This window comes from Mustela lutreola, chromosome 4 (assembly GCF_030435805.1).
Source record: "Mustela lutreola isolate mMusLut2 chromosome 4, mMusLut2.pri, whole genome shotgun sequence".
Lineage (NCBI taxonomy): Eukaryota > Metazoa > Chordata > Mammalia > Carnivora > Mustelidae > Mustela > Mustela lutreola.
Window position 1 is genome coordinate 53,589,977 of NC_081293.1, and position 19,392 is coordinate 53,609,368.

Consider the following 19,392-nt stretch of genomic DNA (forward strand, 5'->3'; position numbering starts at 1 on the left):
TCAGTGGGTTAAAGCCTCTGCCTTCAGCTCAGGTCATGATCCCAGAGTCCTGGGATCAAGCCCTGAGTCAGACTCTCTGCTCAGCGGGGAGCCTGCTTCCTCCTCTCTCTCTCTGCCTGTCTCTCTGCCTACTTGTGATCTCCATCTGTCAAATAAATAAATAAAATCTTTTAAAAAATGCAGCATACTCAATATGCATGTGAATTGTTATGACATATGACTTTCAATATCTCCTTTTTCTATATTTCTCATTTTAATAACTGCTTAATATTACACTAATAGATATGTGGTAGCCCTGTTGGAGGACTTTTTCTCCTTCTCTATAACATACAACAAATCACATTTTTCTTTCTTTGCTTGCTTGTTTTTGAGAAACTGTCAGAATTAGAATTTTTAGATAAAAGAATCTGGTGATTTTACGGTTATTACTACATATTACCAGACAACTTTCCAGAAACCAGACCCCTTTATACTGCCACTATATACTTCTCCCTATAACTTTGCAAGCATTGTGATTTACAATTTTTATAAATTTAATATGTATAAAGTAATGACTTATAATTGTTTTAATTGGCATTTTAAGTACTGTTTTCACTGAACAAATCACTATTTGTCTTTTCTGTGAATTTTCTGCCCATATACTTTGCCATATGACTACCGCACAGGCTTTTCAACCATACCCCCCCACAACAGTTTAAAATTATGATCATATAGGGGTGCCTGGGTGGCTCAGTCTGTTAGGCGTCTGATTCTTGACCTCAGCATAGGTCCTGGTCTCAGGGTTGTGGGTTCAAGCCTTATGCTGGGCATAGAAGTGACTTAAATAAAATAGAACTTAAAAAAAAATAAAATTATGATCATATAGTATTTTCTTTGAACAAACACAGTGATTTTATTGGAAGAAAGGCAGATAATTGTGACATTCTAGATAGCTAGTTCTGCAGTGTTTTTCACAGAGGTAATGCAGATCCCAACTGTGAGCTCACAGAGAACGTCAACAAACAGGCACGCCAAGAAATGAGGGCCAGGCCTGGGGGTGGGGGAGGAGGTGCGGTGTGGGTTCCAAGATAAAGGTGTTCAGCTCACCTTGTGGTCTTTGCCCACAAACTTGAAGACTGGGACCTGGAAGTGCTTTGCTAGGTGGTCCCGGGCTGTGTACTGCTTCACGGAGTCATCTGAAACACAACTAAAAGCAGGACAGGAGAACACGTAAGACTTGATGGCTTCAGCAGAGATGGAAAAACAATCTGGTCCAATGTGTTTAGTCCAAAGAAATGCTGACTGGGTGGAGGAGGCTGGGCTGCACTCAAGTTTTTTGAGAATGAAGGAAAAATGAAATTCCCTCCTTGCAAAGTCGTCTTCAGCCCTGCTCATGAACACCGTCTGTCCCATCTCTCATTCTCTGTACCCATGAACTGGGCATGAGGACCTCTAGATACGTCAATATATTGAAGCAGGAGCAACAGCAACCACATTTCTTTCAAAGATACCTTTTGAAATGAAGATATCTCTGGAAGGCTGTATTTTCCTTTGTAATACATCACAGGAATTCTGCATTCACATACTTGATGATTGGTTTGAGATTTCAAAAATATTTATTGGGCACCTAATACACACTAACCCCCAACGAGGGTTCAGAGGCGAGCAAGCCTCAATGTGTGCAACACTGAGCTGCATAAAGATTTAAGTTCCAGAGAGAGTAACTGGTTCTACTGGGAAGGTTCTGTCTCCTCCCAATTGCTGAACTTCATTTTCCCCCCACATTTAATGCAGAGTTGAAGTTTGATAGGGTCTTGGGGTTTCCATCTCAGGTCTACTGCTTAAAGTGAAAGTCCTAGGCTCACCTCAAGGTTAGCTGGGGAAAAGAAGTCTTACCGGTTCTCAATTTTGAGACCAAGGTTTAGTATTTGATGAACATTTTCTCCTGAGAGGACAGAGATTACACTTGTATCGTCTTTCCCACTGTGAATTTTAAAGGAACTTTAAATTCTGGGTATTTTCCTTTTTCTGGATATCTATTAGTTCTTGTCTACCAGTCCAGGAAAAAAAAAATGTGGGGACCAGAAAGAAAAGTCTATGAAACTGGATCCTTGCTTCACGTGCTTACAGACCGCTTTCTAGTTCATTGCTAAGTACTGTTTCAGTGCAGTTCAAAAAAATCAATAAAACTGTTTAAAAAGAAGACATTGTGATATATAATAACCCCTCATCCATATTCCCTTGACCTGAAGTGAATCTAAATATATTATGCAGTTTCAGTTATTTCTTGTATTTATGTTTTCATTTTCTTGAGGTAAAGTTAATATATACCATCTTTTGATTATGTTCTATAACAAATACCTATCACATACCTAGTCTGCGCAACATGTTCTGTTGGGAGCTGCAGAGGATATAAAGATGAATAATATGGTCTGTGATGTCAAGAACTTTACAGTCTGTATCTAGGACAAAAATAGTAACATGATATCAAAACGGCACTTTTCATCTAAGGGCCTCACCATTTTCAATTATTTTTACCTAAAAATACCATTTTTTTCTTTAAGAGAGAAAATGAGGCAGGAAGAGTTGTTATGGGGTAATATACTACAGAATAGGACCCAGGACAAATTCTGGCTCTTGACCTGGTGTTTGCTGGTCAAACCATGATGTGGTTCATCAACTCTAAGTTCACGTGCTAAAAGAAAGTAAGGATGGTATAGGATAATCCAAAATAATCAATTACTCAAAAGTTGTCCAATGTTTCACTTTGGAATTCAATGTTTCTTTTTCTGGAGATTACTTTTCTAATTCTACTTTGCTGAGGTTTGCACTCAATTGCTTTGTATTCTCTGAGCATACGCCAACTAAAACTGGAGAGAGGTGAATGAGCTGTGTTAAATATCAGGGGAAAATGACCTGATTTAAATGCAAGCTGAGAACAATGAATAATCAAACAATTTATAAATGTAAGCTTACTGCATTATGTTTATTTTCGGGCTCTGGACTTGCTTCAGATGATTATTATGATAAATGTCCATTCAGTAGTTCATTTGACAGCTACTTAATGACCCTTACTATAGGATAGGCATAGAGGGGAAAAGAAAAAGAAGGAATATTTCCACCTCAGGGCAGAAGAAATCAAGGAAGGCTTCATGGAGGAAAAAAATCCAGCTGAATCTTGACGGAACAGGGAGAGTTGGGCAGGAAGAAAAGGAGATTTCTGCAGAGGAAACAGCAGGTGCAGTGAGGAAGGTGTAGGAAATAATAGAGTCTGGGAATTGCCTGTAGTTTCCTTTGCTGGGAACAGAAACTGGAGAGGGCAGAGGTCTGTGTGTGAGGCACTGCGAGCCAAGCTCAGAGTCGGATTTTATCTGGAGGAATCGTCTCACAGACACCATTCCAGTACTCTCCATTATTGTGCCAGAGATGGGACCATTTGCCTGTTTACTAAATATACTAAATATACCTGGTATAAATTCTTGCCTCTGGCTTTTAAGCATTTTAATTTCTCCTGCAGCATATATATATATATATATATATTTTTTTTTTAAAGCAATTCTGTATGTGCTAAGGGCTAGAAAATTAAAAAGCACAACTTCTTAGAACTCTCTAAAATAAAAAGCAGATAGTCCTTAACTGAGCATCTGAATAACAAATATATAAATAAACTTTACCAGCTTTACTAAGAATATAGATTACATGTTTTGTCAATAAGCGAGTTATGATTATGCATTTATTTGTGCAAAAAGTAAATACAGGGGTAGGAAAAGACTCTTGGAATGAGATAAATGTTCCCTATCTTGACTGTAGTGATGGCTTCATGAATGCATACATCAGAACTTAAACTGTACACTTTCAATGTGTATACTCGTTGTATGAGAATGGTACTCTAATACAGCCATTAAAAAAAAATAAAGGAACCCACATATACTCCCCACTAAAAGTAAATCCATTCCTTAATCTCCTTAGCATTACGTATGCAAATGAAAAAAAATAAATAATAAATGATTCTTCTATTTTTCATTTTAAGACTTTGTGGAGGTAATTTTAAGATGGCAAGAAATCCAAAGAACTACAGACACCTATGAGACCTGTTACTGGCCATGCAAAGCAGCTCAGAATGATACATTTTCCATGTTCTGAAAACAAGCTAAGGGAGGCTACAAGTACTCCTGCTGGCAAACAGTTAAATTTACCAACCAAAGGAAATCAAGAGTCATCAAAGGTTTTTAGCAGGGATCTTGGAAAAAAAAAAAAATATATATATATATATATATATACACACACACATAATATTTATATTATATATATTATATATAATATAATTATATATTATAATATTATATATTATAAATATATATAAAATAATTATATATTATATATATATAATATATATATTATGTGTGTGTGTGTGTATATATATTCCCCCCCCCCCAATTTTTAACATTTGTTTGTCTTTTGACTGGTTACCCAGGGATTCTTGGAGCTGAGATTTGAGAGTTGGGATTCAGGGGGCCGTCATGAGGCTGTTTTTGCTATCCAGGTGAAAGGTAAGGGCTGGAATTAAGACAGAGCAGAACAGAGAGAACAAGTCTGGGGGCACTGCTTCTTCCACAAAAGCCTCTTGGTTGATCCCATGTGCTTTAAAGTTGAACATCCCTGTGCAAGAGACTGACGGCAGCAGATGGAGGATGCCTGCAGTGAGAGAGCCAGCAGAGAAAAATTAAGCAGACATTTCAGAGTCTATGAGGCCCATTAGCCTAGGGCATGGCCCAGGTGGTTCTCTTGTTATACCATGTCGCTTTCAGTGAGCTGCGGGTCCTGACCCTACCTGAGCTATGTCCCACCTGACACTGAGAACAAGGAAGAAGCTGATAAGATTTTATCATGAGTATGGGATTTGCGTGTCCTTTTCCTGGGAATGTGAGCAATGGGTGTGACAACTGCTAGGCCTCCAACAAACTCGTGAGACACACACAGTTCTCAATCCAGGGATCCTTAGGAAATAAGGAAATCTCTTTTGTATAAAACAAGCAAACAGGGGCACCTGGGTGGCTCAGTGGGTTAAGCCTCTGCCTTTAGCTCAGGTCATGATCTCAGGGTCCTGGGATCCAGCTCAGCAGGGAGCCTGCTTCTCCCTCTCTCTCTCTGCCTACTTCTGCCTACTTGTGATTTCTCTCTCTGTCAAATAAATAAACAACAACAACAACAAAAACAAGCAGACAAAAACCAAATTTCACTTGATCGTTCTTCTCCTAAAACCTTCTAGTAATTCTTGTCTCTCCTTCACTACCAAGCTTCCTAAAAGAGGAGCTGACATTGGCTGCTTCCTCTTCCCCATCCGCTTGCAATTATCTGCCTTCCCTCAGCCCCGACAGTCACACTCACGCTCTACCCTCTCTCTAATCAGGTTAATCAATTCTATGTTTCCAATAGAAACATGGATGATTCTTGGTCCTTTATCTCTCTCTAGTCCTGACCTTGTTCCTGGGTCTAATACACATTTCCAACTGCCCGCTGACCTTTTCTTCCCATGTATCCTGAAGGCATTTACAATTCAATAGTATTATCTGGACTTGTCGTATTCAATATTTCACCTCAAATCTGCTTTTCTCCTTATGGCCATCCATCCGGGTTAACGGCATTTAGTCAGTCATCCGTGCTAGACCCCTTGGAGTCATTCTCAACTTCCTGCTCCCTCACCAGTTTTTACCTCCAATGTCAATAAATGGTTTTTGAGGGGCGCCTGGGTGGCTCAGTGGGTTAAAGCCTCTGCCTTCAGCTCAGGTCATGATCCCAGGGTCCTGGGATCGAGCCTCGCATCATCGGGCTCTCTGCTCAGCAGGGAGCCTGCTTCCCCTTCTCTCTCTGCCTGCTTCTCTGCGTACTTGTGATCTCTGTCAAATAAATAAATTTAAAAATCTTTTTAAAAAAATGGTTTTGGGGGCGCCTGGGTGGCTCAGTGGGTTAAAGCCTCTGCCTTTGGCTCAGGTCATGATCCCAGGGACCTGGGATCCAGCCCCGCATCGGGCTGTCTGCTCCGCGGAGAGCCTGCTTCCTCCTCTCTCTCTCTGCCTGCCTCTCTGCCTACTTGTGATCTCTGTCTGTCAAATAAAAAAATAAAATCTTTAAAAAAAAAATGGTTTTTGAAACAATTCAGAGCTTACGGAAGTGCCCTATTGTTTTAGGAAATGACCAGGTGTGAGTCTACGGCCGGGTGTACCACCCTGAACACGCCCTATCTCGTCTGATCCTGGAAGCTAAGCAGGGTCGGGCCTGGTTAGTACTTGGATGGGAGAAATCGGGTGTGAGCTGGGGATAATAAATCGTGTAAGCAGCATAATTACCCATCCTGGATGAGGTAGTACTTCAGGATCTCGTCGATCTTGGAGGTGGGGGTGGCAAAGCAGCTCTCTACCAGGCTTTCTAAGCCATTCACGTGCACCACAGGCTCAATGCCAAAGTAGAGGGAATCTCGAAGCTTGAGGGTGGGCAAAGCTTCCCGGTAGGGCTCTTCAAACTCATTGTCCTTGAAGATCTCCAGAGTGAATGGGAAGATTCCATGGCTGCGGCTCATGATTTCCAGGGGTGTATTTCGAAGGTGGGGAACGTACCCTTCTGAAATGGTGTACAGGCGTGGAAACTCGCAGGTCACTGGGATCAGCACTTTGCTGGTTCGGATGATGATGTCCCCGCTGCTTCCTGGGGTCTGCTTGGGTAGGCCTGTCACAAGGTTGCTTGCCACAATCTTGTCATTTACCACCTGAGCCAGGCCAGGGCCAGGAGAGGAAAAAGACTATGTCTATTTCTCCAGAGCTCCCCAATCCACCCTATCCCACCCTCCCACCCAATCCCATTCTTGACTGTAACATCCTCCACACTTCTATTTACATCAGAACAATTAGAGATTTGGTTGCTGAAGCTCAAAGGCTTTTTAAAATATCTCTTCTCTTTTCAGCAAGATGCTCTGACTGTTAAGAATTTTATATACTACTCCCTGGTCAACCCACACATTCCTCTGGAGTATTACTCATTAAACCTGAACTATGCAGAATCAGCAAATTCAAAGCTCTGGTATTTTAGGAAAGAATGGCTTCAGTGTATTATTTTTTTTTTTCTGGAATCCTAGACCTGCTGATCAGGCTGCGGCCTGACCTTGTGCTGAACTCATCCACAGGCAGAGAACTTCAGCTACCGCATTTATGCAGACGGCTCTCAGTTCTTTATCTCCAGCTTTGTCTGCTCCCCAGAGGGCCAGCAACTCCAACCCACCTCAGGGCATTTCCACTCGATTATTCACAGATACAACAAACACAATTTGCCTGAAGTGGGACCCCCTTCTCCTGGGATAGCACCCTCATATCCCACCCCAGGTCTCATTAGATTCCTGATTTTCTATTCATCGGATTCAATAAATAAATATTTGTTTAATTCAATGGTTGCAAGAATCGCGGCCCTGATCTTCTGGATCCAGGTCCCCTTTATTTCCATCCGTCTCGTACACTGCTATCTCATCATTACAGCGCCAGCAACCTCACTCTGGGGGATAAAGCTCAAATATCTCACCCTCACTCACAAGGCAGATCCTTGGAAGCACAGTCTTCCCCCACCTACTTCTCCAGTTTCCTTTTCCAATACGTGTTCCTTGCCAGTCAGTCTGCACTGCCCATTCACTCAGCATAAGTCTTAAATATTCCCATCTCTGACACTGGCTCACTTGTTTCCCATCTGAAACGGCCTTTCTTTTCCTCTCCGCCTGGATAAGCCACACACAGGCTTCCGTCCCAGTTCAAGGCCCACTTGTCTTGACTGCTCCAGTGTTTGTCACTTTCTGGACTGCAACGGCACCTGTCATCTCGATCACTGTTTCTTATTTATATTGTGTGTGTGTGTTGTCATCTCAGGCCTACTGCAAATGTTCCCCAAAGTGAAGAATCTTATTTCATATCCCTCAGACTCCGGTGCACATTCTTAGATGAAAGTACAAACCTTTTCCCTCTACCTAGTTCAACACTTGAACTCATCTGTTACCTCCTATAGGAACCCTCATCAATTCTTTACTTCAAGTAAAAAAATTGGTCAGAGGAGATGCAGCCAGCCTCCTGGTGCTGGGGCTGATGCACTCAGGGAAATGTCTGCTATATCAGAAAGACAGGACTACCGAAGAAAGTAAAGAGTAGAATTCTTCTCACCTCCCTGTGCTCACAGGGCCAGGACCACAGCAGATGCTCAATAATACACATGCTAAATGACTGGCATACGAGTTTTTGCATTCTTTCATGTGGAAATATTTCATCTATGACAAGCCACACAGCATACCTCTGTCAACTACCTCCCAAATAACTGACTTTTGGTCATCCCCCAAGTGTCCTCCAGCAAGAACCTACATCAACCACCGTGCCACACGTCTTGAGGGAGAAGAGGATGTTGACGTGGGTGCCATTGGACACTCCTCTGCAGGAGGTGTTGGTCAGGAAGAGCTCCAGACCGCCAACCAGGTCCCTGGGGATGCTCACTTCAATGGTATTCGACTTGCACAACACAGGGACTGTGGCAGAAAGGGGGCACTGTTAGAACGGAGAAATCTGAATTGGGAGAAGGATAAGGAACGTTTCTAGGAGAAATAATTTTACCCTCCCACAATTTGAGCTTTTTGTTCCATCCTCAAGGAAATCTAAGAGACTCAAAACAAGTTGGTGAATGAAACCAGGACTCCTAACTCCCCAGGCTGTGGCCAAATAATTCTCCTCAAACACACTGATCTCCAAATGAGGAAATATTGCTCAAGTCTTGATTCAACATTTATTTCAAAGTATGGATAGCATAGTTTTATGAACTGAAACACCTCACGGAATAACTTTTAGTACAGACAATTTATTGTCAATACAGAAAAAGTACTGCTTTGATATATGCTTCAATTACATAACAGCACTGCTTTGACTTTACCATTAATTATGTCTTATAAAACAGAGGTAATAAAAACAATGTTAGTGTACTTGGGGAAGAGTTCCAAATTATCCTTGCATTGTTCAGTAAACCATAAATGCTGACTATAAATTCTACTTTAACTTAATATGAAAAGGATTGCTTTTCTTTAGTGATCCTGTGTTCACTTTTCCAGGCTCTACAAATACTCTAAAAGGAATATTTATGGCTACTGTCAGAAAATATGTGAGAATATATCATAACAATGACAGAGCATAAAGAAATCAAAGGTAGGTGCTCATTAAATATTTGCTAGATGGATGAGTTAAGATTCTGAACATAAATAACTCAACTTCCAGAAAATAGTTGTCAGAAGATTGCTGATGCTCGTATTGTAATTGTAGGGAGAAAAATCAGTTCTCTAAGGCTTTTAGCTTAGTTTCACTACCCAATTATCTGTTAGAAAAGAAAGGAACTGCATCAGTTGTCTTAGACTTCAAAATTAACTACTAATTATACTACTAACAATAGAAATTAGGGGGGAAATTCATAAGTAAAAAGCAAAGGAAACTGTATAACCCAGCAATCCCATTTCTGGGCATATATCAAAAAGAATTGAAAGTTGGATCTCAAGGACATATCTGCGCACCCTTGTTCATAGCTGCATTGTCCACAATATCTCAACCATAGAAGTAATTCAAGAGCCTATCAATGGATGAGTGGCTAGACAAAATGTGGTATATAAATACAATGGACTATTATTCAGCCTTATGAAGAAAGGAAATCCTGTCATATGGTACACCAGGATGAACCTGGTGGATATTATCCTAAGGGAAATAAGTCAATCACAAAAAGACATATACCATAGGACCCCACTTACATGAGGTGTCTAAAGTAATTGACTTCATAGAAATAGAAATAGAATAGTGGTTGCCAGGGCATGGGGTGGTGGGGGGATGGGGAATTGTTCTTTCAAGGATATAGAGTTTCAGTTTTATAAGACAAAAAAGTTCTGGAAATCTGTTGCACAACCATAAGAATATATGTAAACTCTACTGAACTAAACATTTAAAACTGGCTTAGGTGGTCAATTTTCTGCTCTGTGTGTTTTTAACTACAAGTTCTTAAAAAGCAAAGGAAAATTAACTTTTTGGTAATATGTTCTCAGAGAGCTTCTCTCTTGAATGATCCCAGAGTAAAGATGCAGGGATACCCGCTGCCAAAGGAGCTGGTATTCTAATAGATGAGAATCTTGACCTAGTTGAGTAAGGAAGGCAGGGAGGTTTGGGGCAGGGCAGGGGGGTGAGGAGCAGAGGTTGAGCCCATCCATGTACTACCTTGGCATGTATGGTTATCCTCAGACAGCACCAAGCCCCGGGGACATTCACACTGGTAGCCCTTCCCGGACACGAGGCAAAGATGGCTGCAGCCCCCGTTGTTACTGTGACATCCTTCAACATCTGCAATAAAACCAAAAGAAAAGGACTTGACCTTGCCGGCCTCTTCCCTGAGGATTCTGGTTCTTGGGATGGCACTTGGCATCAGGGAATACACTTGGCTCCCCACAGTATCACTGGAGCCTAATTCAGTCACTGAGTCATGTAGGGAAGCCCACGAAAATCTGTTTAAGTGAGTTGGGGGGAATTGGAGGGGGAGATGGACCATGAGAGACTGTGGACTCTGAGAAACAAACTGAGGGTTTTGGAGGGGAGAGGGGTAGGGGGGTTGGGTGAGCCTGGTGGTGGGTATTATGGAGGGCACGTATTGCATGGAGCACTGGGTGTGGTGCATAAACAATGAATCTTGGAACACTGAAAAAATAAAATAAAATAAAATGGAAAAGAATGTGATTGCTACGAAGAGCAATCTTACAACATACACAAGCTCTAACCTCTTCAGCTGGTCATTTTGTAGAACGTCCTTCAGTCTGGATTTGTCTGTTTTTCTCAGGGTGGTATTAGTTTTGGGGAGGAAGACCCACAAGTCACTTCATAATTGCTGTAATATTTATGGCACCCATTTTCAAATTTTGTAGAGTATTACTGATATAGAGGGGAATGACAGAATAGAAATGTAACTAGACTAGTTAGGTGGATGAGTTAGTTATTGTCAATTAGTTGGATCGCCAGACCTTCCCCTCAAATTTCTAGTAATAGTGGAACTGGGATATGTGTCTCAGGCTGATAGCACATAAAAATGAAGCCTGGACAACATACTTGGTCCACTCCACTAAGCTCTTTGTGACATACCTTTTTCGAATACATTTTTTAAAGTTCCCTTTTAAAAAGTTTTGCATTTTGGGGCAGCACTTGAGTGGCTCACTTAGTTAAGCATCCAACTCTTGGTCTCAGCTCTAGCCTGGATCTCAGGGTCACGGGTTCAAGCCCCACCAAAAAAAAAAAAAAAAAAAAAGTAAAAATTTTGCATTTTCAAAAAGCATACTCAACCAGATGGACAAGAAAAAAGGATTCAGTTGAAAACTAAAGGAACTACCACATGATTTCATAGATAGTAGAGAAAAATTAATGACTTTTGTGGGCTCTAGACATTATCTTTTATCAAACTCTGGCCCACTATACAACCTTGTAAGTTTTCCAGGTACACAGCCACACCCATTCATTCATCTATTATCTATGAGGGTTTTCTCACTATAAAGCAGACTTGACTAGTTTCAACAGATTCCATATGATCCACAAAGACTAAAATATCTACTTTTTGGCCTACAGAGAAAAACTTGCTGCCCTTGTTCTAGGGGTAAGATAAATTTAAAAAATGCTCTCAAATCATCTCAGATGGTCAAGGAAAGATATAAACTGATTTCCAGTTATAGTCAGAATTCTCAGTTCAATAATAGTAAAAAATATATATTACTTTGGAACATCAGTAAATTAACTGGGGATGAATCAATTTTTGTGAAACATACATAGAGTGTAAATTTACAGTGAATTAATTCTTGTAAAACTTAAGAAAGATTAGGCTATTACCTGGTTATAAATCTGGATACTTAAAAATGATAAAAGTACAGCCAGGGATTTTTGAAACAGCTGAACATGACATATAACAATGTAGAAGACAGTGTAAAAATATACTATAAAACATTAAGATAAACATTAATGGGACTTTTTTTTTTTTCCCCTAAAAGTGATCGTCCTGGGGTCCTGGGTGGCTCAGTCTGTTGAGCATCTGATTCTTGATTTTGGCTTGGATTGTGATCTCAGGGTTGTAAGATCAAGCCCCACGTAGGGCTCCACACTCAGTGGGGAGTCTGCTTGGGATTCTCTCTCTCCTTCTCCCTCTATCCCTCCCCCTGCTCATGCATGTGCACTCTCTCTCTCTCAAATAAATAAATCTTAAAAGTCAATCAGTAAAAATTATCTTCCGTAAGTAATTTAATTTCCTGGGGTCTCAATTTCAATATTTGTAAAACGAAGGGTTTGGAGTAAATGTTCACTCCAGATATTTCCAGGTCTAAAACTGCAAAGCACAAAATAAGTTGAAATTCTGAGTTAGCTTAAAAGATATAAGCCTCTTATGAGGATATTCCAAAATGTTTGGATAGATTTGCCAAGAGGAATTGTGGGTCATTTTAGTTATCTTTCATTTATCCTTCCATATTTTCTTCTAGGAACATAATTTTCATAATAAAACAAAACGATAAAAATTATATAAAAGTAAAAAGTTTTTTATTTAAAAAAAGTCTAATTTTACAGACTAACCAACGAAAACAAATATGTTTGGACCATCAATAAAACTTAAATGTTTCAGGGGCACATGGATGGCTCAGTCGGTCGAGTGTCTGACTCTTGGTTTTGGCTTGGGTCGTGATTTCAAGGTTGCAAGATAGACCCCTACATCTCGCTCCTCACGTAGCAGGGAGTCTGCTTGAGATTCTCTTTCCCTCTGCCGACACTCTCCCCACCGTGTGTTCTCTCCCTCTCTTTAAATAAATCTTAAAAAAAAAAGTAAGGGTTTCAAATATGAATCTTAAGGCTAAAGTATAACTCATGTACAAATTTTATCTTCTGTTAAAATACTTTTTGATTGGGATTATTAGGTTTTAAAATTATATGAGGATTAACAGTAATACTTCCAATAAAATGCTCATGAATAATTACAAACGTTCCTCATGGAACATTTCATTAATATTCACATATGCAAATATTATTGCATAAAATAATTAAGATTTAAGGAAGATTCAAGACATTATCCTTATTCAATAAAATTTAAAGTACATTTAGTCTTGTTATAAGGGACAGTAGTTTAATATTCTGGCTAGTGGTCCTTCAGTGAATAATGCAAACTTTGTTGCATGGAATAAATTATGGGAACTAGCCATAATTTTTCCTTTTGGGGTAGTATTTTATTATGTTGAATATAACTAGAATAAAATGAACTCTTATAAACAGTATTATACCACTAATTTATTAGCCTCAGGGACAAATCATATGTCCTCTATAAATGATAATTAAGTCATTTGTCTCTTTATATAATCTTCAAAGAGGTGGGTTTTTTTTTTCTTTTGTTCCCTCAACTCCTAACATCATGAGATTCAGACTTATTTAAGTAGAAATGGTAACATTTTGGTTGTGATAATTTGCAAGGGCAAATGTGCCTTACAGAAGGGACATTATCTAAATTTCCTATCATTGTCACAGTATACAATTTCAACTATTTGACATACATTACAAATTCTTTTTTATTACTTAATCACGTAAAATATACATAGTCTTCCTGTTGTTGATTGAGCACCTAACTCTTGGTTTTAGCTCAGGTCTTCATCTCAGGGTTGTAGGATCAAGCCCCGTGTGGGGCTCCACGCTCAGTGTAGAGTCTGCTTGAGATTCTTTTCCCTTCCCTCTTCCTCCCCTTCTGCTCCTTCCCCCTGCTCATGTTCTCTCTCTCTCTAAAATAAATGAAATCTTGGGGTGCCTGGGTGGCTCAGTGGGTTAAAGCCTCTGCCTTCGGCTCAGGTCATGATCCCAGGGTCCTGGAATCGAGCCACGCATCCGGCTCTCTGCTCAGCGGGGAGCCTGCTTCCTCCTCTCTCTCTGCCTGCCTCTCTGCCTACTTGTGATCTCTGTCTGTCAAATAAATAAATAAAATCTTAAAAAAAAAAAAGGATGTTACTATCTCCCCCACAGTATATCAATCTCCAATAAATGCAAAGCATAGAGGGGGAATAAAATGGCTTCTTGTGAACCAGTTTCCCCAACCACCAAGATGGTAAGACTCACCTAACAGAACTTGGCAAAAATACAAACTGTAAGGCCCACTCCACTGAACGAAGTTTCCAGGAGAGAGGCCTGGGAACAGCCAGGTGTGAAAGCATCTGGATGATTCTTCTTAGCAGGAATGTTCGAGAACCACTGCTATAAACAATTTATTATGCTACCACCTCTATTATCTTGCTACTGCAGATTTGTTCTTGGATCTGCGGCAGAGATGTCACCTAGAAGTTATGCAGAAATGTACTATCTTTGCCTGAGCCCAGACCTACTGAATCAGCATCTGCATTTTAAAAAGATCCCATACAATTTATGGGCACATTAAAATTTGAGAGACACATAATACTCTATTTTTATTTCCCAAATTAAAATGTGGGAACCTGGATGGCTCAGTCTGTAGACAGCCTGCAACTGTTGATCTCAGGGTTTTAAGTTTGAGCAGCACGTTGAGGGTAGAGTTTACTTTAAAAAAGAAAAGAAAAGAAAAGAAAAGAAAAGAAAAGAAAAGAAAAGAAAAGAAAATGGCTCTCTGTCTCTTGCAAAATGCAAGAACTCCCTCCTTTCAAATACTGAAGATAAAATCAATACTGAATTCTGCCTGCAACATGACCGTCCTCAATAACAATGAACCCCTTTTTGTCATTTCTTTACACAGCCCAACCTTGACTCTCTCCTAATGTTGGACAGTTTCATGAACATCAATCAAAGAATAAGCCAATGGTTTAGTTTGGGCTCTTGACTTGAATTCCTTTTTGCCCATTCTCACCTTCACATGTCTTGCCATCACTTCTTAGCACACGGCCAACCCCACACTCACAGCGATATGAATTTTTCAGGTTTACACAGATCTCACTGCAGCCACCATTGTTTTGCTCACATTCATTTTCATCTGTGGGAGAGAAACCACACCACTTACATCCTGTTTGCTGAGCAACTTGATCTTTCCCCAAGCCCCTTAGCAGAATCTTCACATCTTTCAGAGCCTGTTGATTCATTGACTCCTTGGCTATAATCCTTATAACCACTTCCATCAACCTGGTCTCTTCAATCAAGTTATTTGTCCATTTGCTCCAGCTAGAGCAGAAGGCACTTAGCCATTTGCCAATTAATCCCCTTCTAAGACCAAAATAGGCAAAATAAAGTTTTGGGTTTTTTTTTTGTTGTTACCTGGATTCACCTATATTTTTTTGTATGGGTAAATATCACTTTCTCTAGTGAGTTCCTGAAGATTTGCTAAATAAAGATAGACTTATAAAACAAACTGTGTTTTAAATACATCAAAGCTGGGGTGCCTAGGTGGCTCAGTGGGTTAAAGCTTCTGCCTTCAGCTCAGGTTGTGATCCCAGGGTCCTGGGATCGAGCCCTGCATCGGGCTCTCTGCTCAGCAGGGAGCCTGCTTCCACCTCTCTCTCTCTCTCTCTCTCTGCCTACTTGTGATCTCTGCCTGTCAAATAAATAATAAAAAAAAATCTTAAAAAAAAAAAGTGGAAATACATGAAGGATAAAACAAAAAGTTTTAAAATAAATAAATAAATACATTGAAGGAACTTATATCACAGAAGTAAATAGCTGATAAAAATTTTGTGTGAAACAGTCTTCTCTTATAACATGAACAATAGCCCTTGGAGTCCATTTTATTTTTTTAATATTTTTTTAAAGATTTTATTTATTTATTTGACACAGAGAGAGATCACAAGTAAGCAGAGAGGCAGGCAGGGAGAGAGGAGGAAGCAGGCTCTCTGCTGAGCAGAGAGCCCAATGCAGGGCTCTATCCCAGGACCCTGAGATCATGACCTGAGCCAAAGGCAGAGGCTTAACCCAACTAAGCCATCCAGGCATCCCCTGAAGTCTATTTTAAATATTGGACTATTTCCACACTATACTTAAGCAATGATTGCTCATCTTTTTAAGAATATGATGAAGGATATGGACTCTTGCAATTAAAAAAGGCATAGCTGGGAACAATTGTCGATCTCCTTCCTTCTACAAAGAAAAGGAAGCTTGGGAACTAAATGTATCATGGCTTGGGGTTGGGATTACTGGGATTTAAACACCCATGAGGTGATAGAAGGCATGGCCTTGGGCCCAGGAAAGGAGGTGAGCTATAACAGAAACCCTGCTTCCCCCCATGACCTCAGAAAAGATATCCCTATACTGAAGGGAAGAGTAGAAGAACTTTGCCCCAAGGCCCACGGACACAGTAAACAAGCCTGCTCTGAGGCTCCAGGAGAGAGAAAATCCTTCATAAACAACAGGAACCCCAAGTCAGGCCTTGCCATGTTTGAAACATGAACTTGCAGCTGAGAAATTGGTACAAAATTTGGCTTGGACCAACGAAGCTTCAATGATACCTGACAGAAGCATTTGAAAAACTGCTCTGTAGTTAAACCTCCACAAATCAGGCGGTCAGTGTGGTTCCACAGAAACACAATTACGATAGAAGGTGGTTTGCCATGAAACACTACACAGGAGGAAGTGATCCGCTATGAGAATGACTTGGCAAGATAACAAAAGGGTGGTTTTCAACTGGAAATATCAGAATAATCCAGAAAAATCCATAATACAAGGACTTTAAAAATTACTAAGCAGATAAAAGAAAGGATAGTAACCAAGATAAAAGAAGTGAGCAAAAAGACAAGGCAGAATTGAAACCAAATAAACATAGCACTTGTAGAAATGGAAACTATAGGGATGTCTGTGTGGCTCAGTGGGTTGAGCGTCTGCCTTCCACTCAGGTCATGATCCCAGGATCCTGGGATGGAGTCCTGCATGGGGCTCCCTGCTCAGTGGGGAGTCTGCCTCTCCCTTCTCCTTTTTTGAATGATTGGAGTATGTACCTTACACCTAGAGCACATCTCAATTTGGATGCTAAATTTACATTAGAAATAGTTGATTTTGAGTTGGAACCACTACCACCTGGAAGGTGGATGGTGACAGAGACGCTAGCAGCTCTCCTGAATGTGGCCACACGCTGTCCCAAGCCTGCACAGTTTATCTTGAGACTGATTTTTTTTTTTTTTTTAATGTGAGAGAGCAATACACTTGCACTGATTTAAGCCATTGTTATTTAGGAGTTTGTTGTCATTTACAACCTTAGATACTCTGCGTCCCAGCCATTCCACTTTTATGGGTTTGCTCTAGAGAAAATCTCGCACATGCAGTATCATTTTAATGTCAATTTCAAGAACAAAAATAATGCTCTATATTCTTACGGGTGCATACACAAAGAATAAAAGCCTAAAAACAGGGACCAGAAGAATACGCCCTAACTTCAAAACAGTGATTAGCCCTGGAGGATGGAACAGGAAGATGAAAAAGGAAATGGAATGAGATGGCTTTACTTGTATTTGTAAAATTTTATTAAAAAGAAAAAGAAAAAAATTAACTCTGGTTAAATCTGGGTACATGAGTTATATATATATTTTTTAAGATTTTATTTATTTATTTGACAGAGAACACAAGTAGGCAGAGAGGCAGGCAGAGAGAGAGAGAGAAGCAGGCTCTGCATTGAGCAGAGAGCCCAATGCGGGGCTCGATCCCAGGATCCTGGGATTATGACCTGGGCTGAAGGCAAAGGCTTTAACCCGCTGAGCCATCCAGGGGCCCCTACATGAGTTATATTATTATAGCATCCTGGCTATTGGATTATTTTCCTTTACTCTTCACTCTGGCTGAAAAAAGTTACATAATTTAAAATGAAGAATTAAAAGTATCTTACATTAAAAAAAAAAAAAAAGGAAAACTGGCATAGGCACATTAATACAAAATTTTGCCTTTAATTTCAGGGAATTCATGATTCCCTGAAACTGACAGGCAGACCTCCGGTAGGAACTGGGGGTTTTCCCCGATGCACTACTAGGCAATGATGTCCTAGATAAATTGTTATGTAAAAGATGTGTATGATATGCAAATTTTGGTTTGAAAAGGGCAGTAAATAGACATATATATTTGTATTTTTTATATTTGCCTAAAAAAACCCTGGGAGCATACATAAGAAAATAATATAAGAGATTACCTGAGGCTCAGTCAGTTAAATCTCTGCCTTCGGCTCAGGTCATGATCCCAGGGTCCTAGGATCGCATCCCACATTGGGCTTCTTGCTCAGCAGGGAGCCTGCTTCTCTCTCTGCCTCTCTACCTTGTTCTCTAACTATCTTACCTAGTCAAAAGTTATACTGAGACAAAAGCTGAGGGGTACCAGGTAGCTCAGTTGGTTAAGTGTCTAACTCTTGATTTTGGTCATGATCTCATGGGTTGTGGGATCAAGTCCCATGTCAGGCTCCACACTCAGTGTGGAGTCTGCTTGGGATTCTCTCTCTCTGCCTCCCCCATTTGCATGCACATGCTTTCTCTCTCTCAAATAAATAAATTAAAAAACAAATAAACAAACAAAACCCACAAAAGATAAGTAATGAAACAAAGCCTGTCTTAAAATGATATCAAATATTTTCCAAGCACCTGTGTGTGTGTGTGTGTGTGTGTGAGAGAGAGAGAGAGAGAGAGAGACAGAGACAGAGACAGAGGCAGAGACAGAGACAGAGACAGAGACTGAGGTACGGAGGGAAGGAGCGTGAGAAGATTAAAGGAACCATCCTCTCCTACATCCCAAACCTTTTAGTATTAAATCACACAAAGTCCATCATGTAAAAGCCCTAACAGCTGGCATGGGGAGGCATGAACATGCTCATAGAACGGTCAGTGGGTTCATTCAGGAGGCTGAAGAAAAAAATTTTTCTAAAATAAGAACCTTTTTATCTATTTCTCAACATAGACCTCATTCCATTCTGACCAGTTACTAGTCTTCTTGAGGAAGCAGGTATGGGCCAATCCTCCCCTTCTCTCTGGATGACTTTTAAATCTATTTGAGTGTGAATACAAAAAGCTTCATAATGGGAAAAGATATGATCTTCAATCTTGGGTTTCTCAACTCTCTTCTCTTCCGGCTACAGATAACAACACATGTGTACAAGTAAACAACTCTAGATTTCCTAGAAAATAATCTGACTCCCCTTTCTTGCTATTCAGAGAAACCAAAATTATGGTAGTGAAGCTGTAGGAGTTTGTCCTTTGATAATTCTAGACCAAAATCATCCAATAGAAATACAAAGCAAGCCACATAAATAATTTAAAAATTTCTATTAGTCATATAAAAAATTCTAATAATACATTTTATTTAATTCAATATGTCTAAAATATTTCATCTCAATATAAAATCAATATTAAAATTGATTAAAATTGAGACATTTCCCATTTCTTTTTTTGAA

General features: G+C 40.0%; 1 protein-coding gene across 2 annotated transcripts in view; it reads right to left on the reverse strand.

The window, feature by feature from the left end:
• The window catches only part of OIT3 (oncoprotein induced transcript 3), a 32,816-nt gene that overhangs the window by 4,972 nt on the left and 8,452 nt on the right, over positions 1-19,392 (reverse strand). Inside the window, exons 4-8 of one of the 2 annotated variants that reach the window (XM_059169969.1) lie at positions 14,896-15,018; positions 10,242-10,364; positions 8,367-8,527; positions 6,594-6,742; positions 1,087-1,186 (exon numbers count right to left, since the gene is read on the reverse strand). In XM_059169969.1, the coding sequence (XP_059025952.1) occupies positions 1,087-1,186; positions 6,594-6,742; positions 8,367-8,527; positions 10,242-10,364; positions 14,896-15,018 (656 nt within the window). Of the gene's footprint in view, positions 1-1,086; positions 1,187-6,326; positions 6,743-8,366; positions 8,528-10,241; positions 10,365-14,895; positions 15,019-19,392 lie in introns of both variants that reach the window. The other variant, XM_059169968.1, reaches the window with a different exon arrangement.